This window comes from Electrona antarctica (genome assembly GCF_951216825.1).
Source record: "Electrona antarctica genome assembly, chromosome: 7".
In the NCBI taxonomy this organism is placed as follows: domain Eukaryota; kingdom Metazoa; phylum Chordata; class Actinopteri; order Myctophiformes; family Myctophidae; genus Electrona; species Electrona antarctica.
In genome coordinates this window covers 55,862,953-55,876,253 of record NC_136812.1, presented here as the reverse complement: position 1 = coordinate 55,876,253, position 13,301 = coordinate 55,862,953, and the positions used below count along the sequence as shown (strand labels likewise).

The following is a 13,301-nucleotide window of genomic DNA, read 5'->3' as shown; positions in this document are numbered from 1 at the left end:
AGTGCTGTGGGATCAGCTGGGAATGATATAAAGTGATTAAAGGTGTGGATTATCGTGAGATTTCCAACGGAAACCAGCCAATCACATTCAAGTATTGGGACTAACCGTTTTAGAAATATAATTTTAATATAGGATAATAATATGTGTATGTGTTCTATCCCCCAACCTGAGCCTGGGTGTATTGTTATATTAACTCATCCTTGGCTAAGGACTTCTTTAATGCCTTTTTAATGAGATCCCGCACCGCCAACAACGCCTTCCATTTCCAACGTATTCCATTTAAAATCACGCTGGATAAATAACGCGACTGTGTTTAGTGGCTCAATAGCTCTTCCCCATGACATCTAAAATATATGCGTCTAAAGACTTAGCGAGTGAATAATCCGATCAGCGCGGCCACCTTCTTCACCATTGCTGTTGTCGGTAGAGGAGGAGGTCGTCTTCTTCTGCAGCCAAATAGAATGGTGGTGAACGGTGGTTGCTGAACTATCGGCACCCCCTGCTGGCGGGGGTCGAGTTAATACTATGAACACTCAGAATCTGGCATGAAGGGAGGCATTTGCATTCTGTATATGACTAATGATAATAACTCACGATTCTAACAAATATAAACAGATAATACAAAGAAGGGAGGCAAGAAGAAGGGTGGTTCCATGCAGACTGTGTCTAGTGCATTCAGGGTAAGATTTTGTATTCAATATAATCAACATTATATTCCTGTAAGAGTGAAGCATTATTATTATCAACATTATATCCATTTAAGAAATAGGCACATCTTTTCATCTTGGAATTAAACCATTTCTATTGTGGCTGAAGTTTAAAATAGGGCTTAAGTGGTTAACGTATGTTTTAAATCTGCAAAGTATAGTTAAAATAATTGTAGAGGAGGAAAAAGTACAATATTGTATGACTTTTTACTAGTAATAAACCTAATTGTCTGTTTTATGTCTCAATAGGCAAACTTGGGGATGCTGATGACCAACCTGAGGGCAACTCATCCTCACTTTGTGCGTTGCCTGATTCCCAACGAGAAGAAGTGTCCAGGTAAACACTGAAAATAAAAATGATAAACTATCATTTAATGCAACTTTGGCCAGAGTTTGTTCTTCTAATAATGAAGCAACATCTGTACAGGCCTGATGGAGAACTTCCTGGTCATCCACCAGCTGAGGTGTAACGGTGTGCTGGAGGGCATCAGGATCTGTAGAAAGGGCTTCCCCAGCAGAATCCCATACGCTGACTTCAAACAGAGGTATTCATTCCTTTTCCCCCAGCAGCTTTTATTTCCAAACCTAGTCAATGCAAAATGACCCACTTTTACAAAAGTACAGAATGCCAGCGCAAAATGACCATGAACCTTTATAAAAACAGGTACAAAGTACTGAACGCCAGCGCATGTCCCGAAGGCGCCTTCATGGACAACAAGAAAGCTTCAGAGAAGCTGCTTGGGTCCATTGACGTACCTCATGATGAGTACAAGTTTGGACACACCAAGGTGAACACACTGTGAAGCTGGTTTAACATTATCCAGAGTGGACTAAAAGTTGATTTGACTGTTGTTTAGTGACAGTGTTTTGTAACATTGTGTTCAGGTGTTCTTCAAAGCTGGTCTGCTGGGTACCCTGGAGGAGTTGCGAGATGAGAAGCTGTTCACTCTGGTCACAATGACTCAGGCTCTCGGACGAGCTTACCTCATGAGGAAGGAGTTTGTCAAGATGACGGCGGTAAGGTAAGCATCGATTCAATATTGAGTACAATTTGTATAAGTAAACTTTGTCATTGTTGTTCAATACAATAAATGTAAAATGTCAAATATTTATATAGCGCTTTTATCCAAAGCACTTCACATAGACTGATGGTGGAGGTAACCATGCAAGGCACCAACCTGCACATCGGGGTCAATTAGTCCCATCTGCATTTACCTTGCCACGACACAGGGCAACAAAGATAATACCAACAGCAATAATAACGACAACAATAGTAACAACTAGAAATGCACACTCTCGAGATGCCAACTTGCGCCTTGCACACAAGTAGGCCATGTCTGGGTATGACTGCTGCTCTCAGTCCTAGAGCTCTCTGCTATTCTAAATCCTTTAGACCCGTTATTGACCAACCTTGAAACATACCGTAGTTACGTCACCAAGAATTGCTGTCGGAGGACACCAACATACATACCCTGCCATACATACATACATACATACATACATACATACATACATACATACATACATACATACATACATACATACATACATACATACATACATGTATCGCAGTACTTGCACGCTCTGCTTGCGCAAGTAACTATGACACAATAATAGTAACTATAGTCAGAGCCTGCAGTCGTATTACGTGGAAACCCTCGATCATGATCCAATTAAACTGTTTTCCACAGAGATGCCGTTTTCACCATCCAGTTCAACCTCCGCTCGTTCGTCGCTGTGAAACACTGGCCATGGATGAAGGTCTACTACAAGATCAAGCCTCTTCTGCAGAGCGCTGAGACTGAGAAGGAGCTCGCAGCGATGAAGGAGAACTACGAAAAGATGACGACAGACCTTGCTAGTGCCCTGGGCGCGAAGAAGAGCCTGGAAGAGAAGTTGGTTGGTCTAACGCAGGAGAAGAATACCCTTTCACTGGCAGCGTCATCAGTAAGTAGCTACATTTGTACAGGAAATGTTGCTAATAATATTTCATATTGTTTATCATCCAACCTTATATATTGTATCTAATGTAGATGTAGACCATGGCAGAGAATGCCTGGTGGGTCCAACGGCTGTTGGTGAATCTGCTGCATATGCCACTGCTGGAGGTTGATAGCCTCCAGCTTCTTCCTTGTCCTCACCTTACAATGATAGAGCCTGCCTTTAAAAAAATAAATGTGTATTCGCTGTTTGTAGAATGGGTACAAACAAGACTTGTTTACATCAGAGTCCTCCATTTTAATTCTTGAAATATACACTAGGAAATATACAAAAATATACAAAAGGAAATACTCATATATACAGTTAAAGAATGTAAACAAAAAAAGGGGGGAACATTAACTTTTTTACAGGCGCCAGTTTCGAATTGCAGCCGCCCGTAAGTGCTAGACTAGGGTCTAGGGATTCACATTTCTTAATGGCCGTTAGTAGGGCGTTCCACATTCAAGTGGCATAGGAGCGAAATCTCACCCAGAACAAATGCTGAGACTTTCCCTCACTTATCTCTTTCATTGACAACCAGGGAGACGAGGCTCTGAATGATGCTGAGGAGAGATGTGAGGGTCTCATTAAAAGTAAGATCCAGTTGGAGGCGAAGCTCAAAGAGACGACCGAGAGACTGGAGGACGAGGAGGAGATGAACGCAGAGCTTACTGCCAAGAAGAGGAAGCTGGAGGACGAATGCTCTGAGCTCAAGAAGGACATCGACGACCTGGAGCTCACCTTGGCCAAAGTGGAGAAGGAGAAACACGCCACTGAAAACAAGGTTCATGATCACACACTGTTCAGTCTTATCAAGTTATTGAACCATAATGATCCATTCACGATTATACACTCTTCTAGCGGCCTTATCAAGTTCTAGAACAATATTGATCCATTCATTCTGCTTATTTAGGTGAAGAACCTGACTGAGGAGATGGCCTCTCAAGATGAAGGTCTTGCTAAGCTGACCAAGGAGAAGAAGGCGCTCCAAGAGGCCCATCAGCAGACCCTGGATGACCTGCAGGCAGAGGAAGACAAAGTCAACACTCTGACCAAGGCCAAGACCAAGCTGGAACAGCAAGTTGACGACGTGAGTTCATCAAGTCAATTGGATGTTTTGAAACTTGAATACGGTATGGTTATTTTCCTACTGAATAATATGAAAACTATATTGTTGTGCAGTTGGAGGGTTCTCTGGAGCAAGAGAAGAAGCTCCGCATGGACCTCGAGAGAACCAAGAGAAAGCTGGAGGGTGATCTGAAACTGGCCCAGGAAGCCATCATGGATCTGGAGAATGACAAGCAGCAGTCTGATGAGAAGATAAAGAAGTAATGTGGACCACAATAACAACAACAACAATAATAATAATAATATGAAATGCCATGGAGAAAAACTACCACTAACATATGATGTACTGTATGTATACCACAGGAAGGACTTTGAAGTATCCCAGCTTCTGAGTAAGATTGAGGATGAGCAATCTATGGGAGCTCAGCTGCAGAAGAAGATCAAAGAACTCCAGGTATTTTTTTCCCATCTTATTTAAAATCATTGATGATAAGTAAGTGAAAAATTAGGATTTTAATATGCCCATTCATTTGAAAGGCTCGTATTGAAGAACTGGAGGAGGAGATCGAGGCAGAGCGTGCAGCTCGGGCCAAGGTTGAGAAGCAGAGAGCTGATCTCTCCAGGGAACTTGAAGAGATCAGTGAGAGGCTTGAGGAGGCTGGAGGAGCCACTGCCGCTCAGATCGAGATGAACAAGAAGCGCGAGGCTGAGTTCCAGAAGCTGCGTCGTGACCTGGAAGAGTCCACCCTGCAGCACGAGGCCACCGCCTCTGCTCTCCGTAAGAAGCAGGCGGACAGTGTCGCAGAGCTGGGCGAGCAGATCGACAACCTCCAGCGTGTCAAGCAGAAACTGGAGAAGGAGAAGAGTGAATACAAGATGGAGATCGATGACCTGTCCAGCAACATGGAAGCTGTTGCTAAGGCAAAGGTAGAATAGATGCTTGTGTGTAATTCATGACAAAATACGTTCAATGAACCAATCAGGGGGGGGACGAAGGAATACATTGTAGGTTACTTCAGTGATTGAATGTGTCCAATGATAATCAACAGGGAAATCTTGAGAAGATGTGCCGCACCCTTGAGGACCAACTCAGTGAAATCAAGTCCAAGAGTGATGAGAATGTTCGCCAGATCAATGATATTGGAGCTCAGAGAGCAAGACTGTTGACTGAAAATGGTAAATGTTCATCATTGTAAGGTCTACTAGCCTACATGGTTTGTCGATGGCACTTGAGCAAATTCCATAATTAGAGATACTATCAGCGGCTATCCCAGTAGTTGTATGTATTGATCAGAGATGATTTACATGTTTGAAACTAATACTCAAATGTCTAACTAGGTGAGTTTGCTCGTCAACTTGAGGAGAAAGAAGCTCTGGTCTCTCAGCTCACCAGAGGCAAGCAGGCCTTCACCCAGCAGACCGAGGAGTTGAAGAGACTCGTTGAAGAGGAGGTTAAGGTATAAGGAACAGCCTTTTTTACGAACAGAACTAATTCCATCTTTTTGTAATTTCATCCATCTGACATTAGTTTGCCGTTTTTCTTTTGCCAGGCAAAGAATGCCCTCGCCCACGCTGTGCAGTCAGCTCGCCATGACTGTGACCTCCTGAGGGAGCAGTTTGAAGAGGAGCAAGAGGCCAAGGCGGAGCTGCAGCGTGGAATGTCCAAGGCCAACGCTGAGGTGTGTCAGTGGAGGAGCAAGTATGAGACTGATGCTGTCCAACGCACAGAGGAGCTGGAGGAAGCTAAGTAAGTCATCAGTGTTTTTTTTAGTCAATGTCTGTCTGAATGTCTGTCAGAAACACCGCCGTATCTCCTCACCGCCTGCACCAATCGCTCCCACTTTTCACACAGGCATTGACCATCATAATATGGAGGTCTTAACGAAGCCCTTTTTCCAATTTAACAAATTATAAATTAATAATGAATTTATTAGTGAATTAAAAATGCGAAAACGCACCCAGGGCACACTACCCCCCATGGCCACAAGGGGGGGGGGGGCAATATCTCACAACGGGTAAGGGCTAGTCTATAATAAAATAGAAAACAATACGCCCGCACACTGTTGATCTGCTCGGTACAAGAGGATACAGTTATTAAGTAGGCAACGTTTCGGTCACTACTGGCCTTCTTCAGGCTCAGCACAGCATTTTATGCAAACATTTGGTTAAAAAAACAACCAAAAAAGAATCTTGTGATGATGATGATACAGTATCATTTAAAGACAAAACACGGACCCAGAAAACTCATATGTCATTGTGTTTAAATCCTAAAAAGTATTATACAAAACCACATTAGACAATATACAACATTGTACACTGCTTACTACACAAAATATTGCTCACAATGCTTTGATTTGTTTCAACACTGATCAACAGGAAGAAGCTCGCCCAGCGTCTTCAGGAGGCTGAGGAGCAAATCGAGGCTGTGAATTCCAAGTGTGCCTCTCTGGAGAAGACCAAGCAGAGACTCCAGGGTGAAGTGGAAGACCTCATGATTGACGTGGAGAGGGCCAACGGTTTAGCCGCCAACCTCGACAAGAAACAGAGGAACTTCGATAAGGTGCTTTGACATGGGTGCATGTGTTTGGTCCGACGTACTAACAGTCCTACAGTCATGAGTCCGACAATCTACCCAAAACCCAAACCTAACCCTAACCTCACAGTAAGCCACGGGTTAGTTGTAATTAACTGGCAGCACATGTCGGGACCGGCGGTGTTGTCGGACTGATGCCTGTCGGACTGTTGTCTAAGCAACGTGAATTGCTTTGACATGAATTATTTTAATTGTTTCCTCCTGAAAGTGGAGGTAAATTACACATTTCATCACGGCTGCTGTTCAGGTCTTGGCAGAATGGAAGCAGAAACATGAAGAGGGCAATGCGGAGTTGGAAGGAGCTCAAAAAGAGGCTCGTTCTCTCGGCACCGAGTTGTTTAAGATGAAGAACTCCTACGAGGAGTCCCTGGACCAACTGGAGACCATGAAGCGTGAGAACAAGAACCTGCAACGTAAGTTTACTCTACATCATTATTTAAATAACAGTTAAATAATAACTAAAATAAAGATCAATATGGTTCAGGCTACAACTTTAAATCAAATACAAAATAGTCGCTGAAAGTTCATTCATAATTTTGCAGAGGAGATCTCAGACCTCACCGAACAGATCGGTGAGACTGGAAAGAGCATCCATGAGCTGGAGAAGTCCAAGAAGCAAGTGGAGACAGAGAAGACAGAGATCCAGACAGCCCTGGAGGAAGCCGAGGTAACACTTTTGGTCCTAGATGAACAACGCAATTGTCCATATGTTAGATTTCTTTCAATACGATTAATATTCAAACAGCGTAGCAGTATATGATCGACGTTACAATAAAAGGTCCTACAACCTTTTGATCCTGTATTTAATTTCAGGGTACTCTGGAGCACGAGGAGTCTAAGATTCTTCGTGTCCAGCTGGAGCTCAACCAGATCAAGGGTGAGGTTGACAGGAAGCTTGCAGAGAAGGACGAAGAGATGGAGCAGATCAAGAGGAACAGCCAGAGGGTGACCGACTCCATGCAGGGCACTCTGGACGCTGAGGTCAGGAGCAGAAACGATGCCCTGAGGGTCAAGAAGAAGATGGAGGGAGACCTGAACGAGATGGAGGTTCAGCTGAGCCACGCCAACCGCCAGGCTGCTGAGGCCCAGAAGCAGCTGAGGAACATTCAGGGACAGCTTAAGGTGCAAAACATATTAGTTAGACACAATCAACGGAACTGCTCTGAACATCTGAACCAAGGGGCTAGCTCTGTTCGCTGCCTGGAAATGAAGCCACTTCTGGTTTCTTGTTGTAGCTGCTGTTCTTATTCATGGCCCAGTAGATGTCTTCTACTGTTTGCAAGACGAACTTTGGGATTTTATTACCTTAGTAAACCTTTTCATAAACACTTTGTTTTCAATCGCTACATTGAAGTCTTTTTTTAAATCATGATCATGATATGCGTTTAGTTATTCTGATCACATTTTAAAATGAATGATAAAGTAAGGCTATTTTTAGGCTATACTGGTTCTACCGAGTGAAGACCTGCCGTCGCTGCGGTTCCAGCCAATAGTATTCATTTCCGGTTGCATTTCTGGACCGGATATATAAATATAAAATCACCGCAAAATGGGCTTCATTTACATTTACTGGCTGTAGAGTCTATGGGCGTGACAGTGACACTGTCCCTTCATTTTGACGGTCTATGATCCGAACAACATTCTGACGTTTCTCTTAACATGTCCACCTTCATATGCGATCTTTTTTTTTTAGGATGCCCAACTGCACCTTGACGATGCTCTCAGAGGCCAGGACGATGTGAAGGAACAAGCCGCCATGATTGAGCGTAGGAACGGCCTCATGGTCGCTGAGATCGATGAGCTGAGAGTGGCTCTGGAACAGACGGAGAGAAGCCGCAAAGTGGCTGAGCAAGAACTGGTGGACGCCAGTGAGCGCGCTGGACTGTTGCACTCCCAGGTAAGTCAATTGGAAGACAAATAAATCACACCCATGTGAAGTGAGTGGTGCAACTCCGTGTGGGGGTCCCCGGGAATTTCCAGACCCACATGAACGTGCCCAGGGTACCGGCCCGGTTCCGGCGAGCCACCCCGCATCCGAAATGGTTGAAAACTGACAGAGTTACCATGTGCGGGTCCCTCTACTGTACTGTCACTGTACTGTCACACCCAAAATCATTATATATGTATACAGTTAATAGTGTGTGCGGGTGTTAGGCTGCGCAACAGTGACACAGTGACAAACACTATTTCCGTGCTCGGACAGACACAGGGACACACCGCTGTCTATAGGAGTGGTTTCACCACTGGAAAAAAAATGTCAACATTATTTACCATACAAGTCCATGTATGCTTGTATTGCTAATCCAAATCTTCTTTTTTTTTTTTTTTTAGAACACAAGCCTTTTGAACACCAAGAAGAAGCTTGAAACTGACCTGGTCCAGGTTCAAGGTGAAGTGGACGACAGTGTTCAAGAAGCAAGGAATGCTGAGGAGAAAGCAAAGAAGGCCATCACTGATGTAAGTTCCATTCCAGAGAGAGGCCCCATTATACCAGGACAATTAGACATCCTTATGGCATTGCATGCATGTCTTGTTCAAACAGCCATGACAATCATAGGGGAAAAAAATAACATCACTATTTGCAGCACTTGTACCAAACAACAGGTGCTGACTTCAGGCAGATGGTTCAGAATGCTACAGTGCAGACTGAACTGGTACACAAATGTATTCACTCAATCAAGACTTTTAATAGCAACAACAATTACTACTGAATATGATGAGTACTACGATATTGTGATTGTATTACCTGGTTTGATTCCTTCTGGTCTCATGATATCTGTTTATTACCTTTCATGATTTTAAAGAGCCATTGTCGTGCGTTGAATGACGCAGGAGACCAAGACATTGTTTCACTTGCGGGACAATAAGGTATATTTGATCTCACAACAACGATGACTTTCCAGGCGGCCATGATGGCAGAGGAGCTGAAGAAGGAGCAGGACACCAGCTCTCACCTGGAGAGGATGAAGAAGAACCTGGAGGTCTCCGTCAAGGACCTGCAGCACCGCCTCGACGAGGCCGAGAACCTGGCCATGAAGGGAGGCAAGAAGCAGCTCCAGAAACTGGAGGGCAGGGTAAGGTGTAGTTTACTTCAACCCATTGAGACCTGGAACGCATCTGCATCACCATGGCTTTTACACACTTTAACCATTATTGTTTTTAACTTCAGCTGAGAAATAGCAGATATACAACAAGCTCATGACATGGTACAGAGTGAGCTTGTAGATCTGCTATTTTAAAAAAAATCCTGAAAACGTGTACAAAACTTTGAATATAGGCCTATATTATTATTAACATTTTTAACTCATATCTTTGCTTCTGGGGGGACATGACATAGTTATATAGAAACCTTTTTTTTTTTTTCTTTTTTTTTTTGTAGAATCTGCTCTCAGGTTTCAATGGGTCAACACGGCTTATATGTCAATGAAATAAGAAGAGATCTCTTCATAATGTATGTTTCCATTGTGAAGGTGCGTGAACTGGAGGCCGAGATTGAAGGTGCACAGAGAGGCAGTGGAGACGCTGTTAAAGGTGTGCGCAAGTACGAGAGGAGAGTGAAGGAGCTGTCATACCAGGTAGGCTATATCACTTAAATAACCATCATCATGCCACTGACTAAATGAATAGATGGACATGCAGCTAATGTTATAAATTCACTCTCACTTCAGACTGAAGAGGACAAGAAGAATCTGGCCAGGCTTCAGGATCTGGTAGACAAGCTGCAGCTGAAGGTGAAGGGCTACAAGAGACAGGCCGAGGAAGCGGTGAGTCAAATAGACATTGTTAGTTAGTGGTGAGTGTTGTTGTCATAGTTTAACTAAAGGAATACTAGGAATCCGTGATGATGCAATGTCAATATGACCAACAGCAGAGCATTCTTCAGTGTCCATCTTGCTGTTTACAAACTGCACATCTCTAGCTTGCCATGCTTCTGCTGCATGGTGCGCACACAGCACACATGGGCGTTGTGGAAGCTCTGACCCGTGACTGTAACATGGGTGCTGAAAGGGAAATCATGCTGCTATACACAATGCACACATTCTGCAGACACATGCAGGCAGTGTGTGTAATTGTAAAAACATTTCCAAAAGAGACCACGGAAAGCATTACATTTGGTTTCCTGTAAGTGGAAATGTTCGGCTCAGGGTGCTGTACAAGTCCACCATGATTGTGCCATTCCAATGAGAACCTGTTAATTCATGTGGTCACGACGCATTCATTAACGTGCTGCACGGGCCACTGTATTAGCCACATTACAATTTCCTGAAAGTGTCTATAATTGCAACATGCTCTTTTCAAATAGTGCGGCTTTGACCCATGTCTCTATCATTTTGCAGGAGGAAGCAGCCAACACTCACCTGACCAAGTCTAGGAAGATTCAACATGAGCTGGAAGAGGCTGAGGAGCGCGCCGACATCGCTGAATCCCAGGTCAACAAGATGAGATCTAAAAGTCGCGACTCCAAGGTAATGTTCAATAACTGAAGGTTCATTATCCTTGAACTAAGATTTAACTAAAGATTCATGTTGAATATCTAACATTATTTTCCTATTGTTACAGGGAAAAGAAGCTGCTGAATAAGTTATCCAGTTCAAGTCATCGTACAACGTCATAAAATATGACAATGAAGGTGGCAACAACAGTATGTTGTTTCTTATCCAAGGGACCTGCACAGTCATAAAATATGACCCGTTGCATTCAATCAATGTGGCAAAAACTGTATTTTGTTATCAATACTATCTTGTTTCTTATTCAAGGGACCATGCACAGTCATAAAATATGAACCATTGCATTCAATAAAAGGTGGCAAAAACTGTATTTTGTTGTTTTGTGTGAGGTTTTATTTCTGGGTGGGTCCAACTCACATGTCCACTATACCATTTTTATAAACCCATTGCAAAGATAAGTATCTAGTGTACTTCAGGGGTTCCCACATTTGTTTTAGCCTACAACCCAAAAGAGACATTTGATGTCTCGCCCCGGGACCCAAACTAGTGGAAATAGCCGATCTATAAGCATCGCTTCGTGCCACAAACTTGTATAGATCTATTTTCACTACTACTTACATTCACTGTGAAGTTTACAGATCACTTGTGGCGTCCTCAATTCACCCCTCACTTCACACAAAGGTGCTCTTATCATACATCACCATACATTATCATACGTCACATCCCATGCTAGGCCAATCAAAACATCACAAAAGTCATTCCGGCCAATCACTTTAGCGTCTTCACTTTTCTGCCCTCACTTTTCTCTTCAATGGGTACTTTAATGCTCAGCCAATCAAATCATCGCTATGGAGTGATCAGCAAATCACAAGCCAATGTTTGTGTTCACATAAACCCGGAAAGCTGGGCATATGAAAGTCTAAACATTTTTGAGGGGTGATAGCCACTACAGCGGTAGCTAGAGGCGGGATCAAGGCATAAACAGTGCTGCCTTGATCCCACCTCTAACTGCCGCTGATTGGCCAGGCCGTTTTGTGCCCGGGCATCAAGTCTGCCTGAGATTTCCCAGATGGGAGCAGGAGGGGGGAACCCAGTGTACTCTCTGCTGCCCCATCTGGCGGAGTCAGGTTACATCTTGACAGCCTCTCCTCAGAACAGTGTATTCTAGTGGTTCCCAAACTGTTTCATGTCAAGGACACCCAAATTGACACTAATTAGGCCGCAGACACCCCAATTGAAGGAGATATGCCAGGGACCGCCCATAAGAAAATATTTTGACGGCTCTAGCAGTGATTCTCAACCCGTTTAATTTCAAGGACCCCCAGTTTGACATGAATATTAGTCCAGATGTAATTTCTATCTCTGTGACCCCCAATTCAATATTGTAAAATCAATGTTAATGTGGGTCCATTTGGTTCCATTTGTACACTCTCAGAGTTACAGACCCATAAGGGTCCATTTGGTTCGAGGTCGTGAGCAAAACATCAACAAAATAATAACACAATTATAAAATAATAATAAAAAAGTTAGACTAACTTGCTATACTTTTTTACAACTTTATTTAACAGTTTTTCATACATGTAAATATGTACACAATATACAAAATACTGCATAAAACACATACATACAACCGGCCATCCCCCTTAGGTAAAAAAGAGAGAACAAAAGAGAAGGGTAGTGGGACAAAGCAGTGGGACAATTACAAATCAAAACAAGTTTAAAGACTTTTTTTCCCCCACAATGTTGTATCCAATTTATTTTTTCACTGACCGCATGAGGAGTCCAAGCTGCTTCTTTTCACCTCACAGGGGGGAGTTTCCCTGGTTGGACGTAGTGCATGGAAGGAACCAACCAGTTCCTTTCCCCTCCATCAGGCGCCTTTACATATGTGTGTTGGTTAAAAAAAATGGAACCAATGGAAAATAATTAGAAAGTGCTTCGGCTCCCATACTTTGCTATTCATATCCAATGGCAATACGTAGGATTAGAATCTGGATCAAGGTGGTCCTAATCCTGATCTCTTTGAACTCCTGGGCCAAAATCTGACTGAATTGTCTGATCCTGGATCCCAAACTATAGGATTTCAACTTAAAGCAGATGACTTTTGTATAGATTACAATTTCAATCTTTTACTTTTCATCGATTGTTATTTTCCTTTCGGCTTTTCCCTTCAGTGGTCACCACAGCAACTCATGTGCCTCCATCTCACCCAGGCCTCTGCATCCTCTTCTCTCACACCAACTAACAAAATGTCCTCTTTCACTAAATCCATAAAGCCTCTCTTTGGTCTTCCTCTAGGCCTCCTGCCTAGTAATTCCAACCTTAACATCCTTCTACCGATATATTCACTACCCCTCCTCTGTATATGTCCAAACCATGTCAGACTGGCCTCTCTGGCTTTATCTCCTAAACATCTGACATGCACTGTCCCTCTGATGCAATTGTTCCTGATAGGATCCATCCTTGTTACTCCCAGGGAGAACCTCAACATTTTAGTCTCTGCTA

The 13,301-nt window shown here is 43.3% G+C and overlaps 1 protein-coding gene across 1 annotated transcript in view; it reads left to right on the top strand.

The window, feature by feature from the left end:
• The window catches only part of LOC306927014 (myosin heavy chain, fast skeletal muscle-like), a gene marked incomplete at its 5' end in the record, with an annotated part of 53,023 nt that extends 42,079 nt beyond the window's left edge, over window positions 1–10,944 (top strand). Inside the window, 8 exons of the mRNA XM_079506587.1 lie at window positions 7,270–7,470; window positions 8,042–8,245; window positions 8,680–8,805; window positions 9,252–9,422; window positions 9,819–9,923; window positions 10,017–10,112; window positions 10,686–10,814; window positions 10,909–10,944. Coding sequence (XP_079362713.1) covers window positions 7,270–7,470; window positions 8,042–8,245; window positions 8,680–8,805; window positions 9,252–9,422; window positions 9,819–9,923; window positions 10,017–10,112; window positions 10,686–10,814; window positions 10,909–10,929 — 1,053 coding nt within the window. The 3' untranslated portion in view covers window positions 10,930–10,944. The remainder of the gene's footprint in view (window positions 1–7,269; window positions 7,471–8,041; window positions 8,246–8,679; window positions 8,806–9,251; window positions 9,423–9,818; window positions 9,924–10,016; window positions 10,113–10,685; window positions 10,815–10,908) is intronic.
• Between the last annotated feature and the right edge of the window lie 2,357 nt (window positions 10,945–13,301).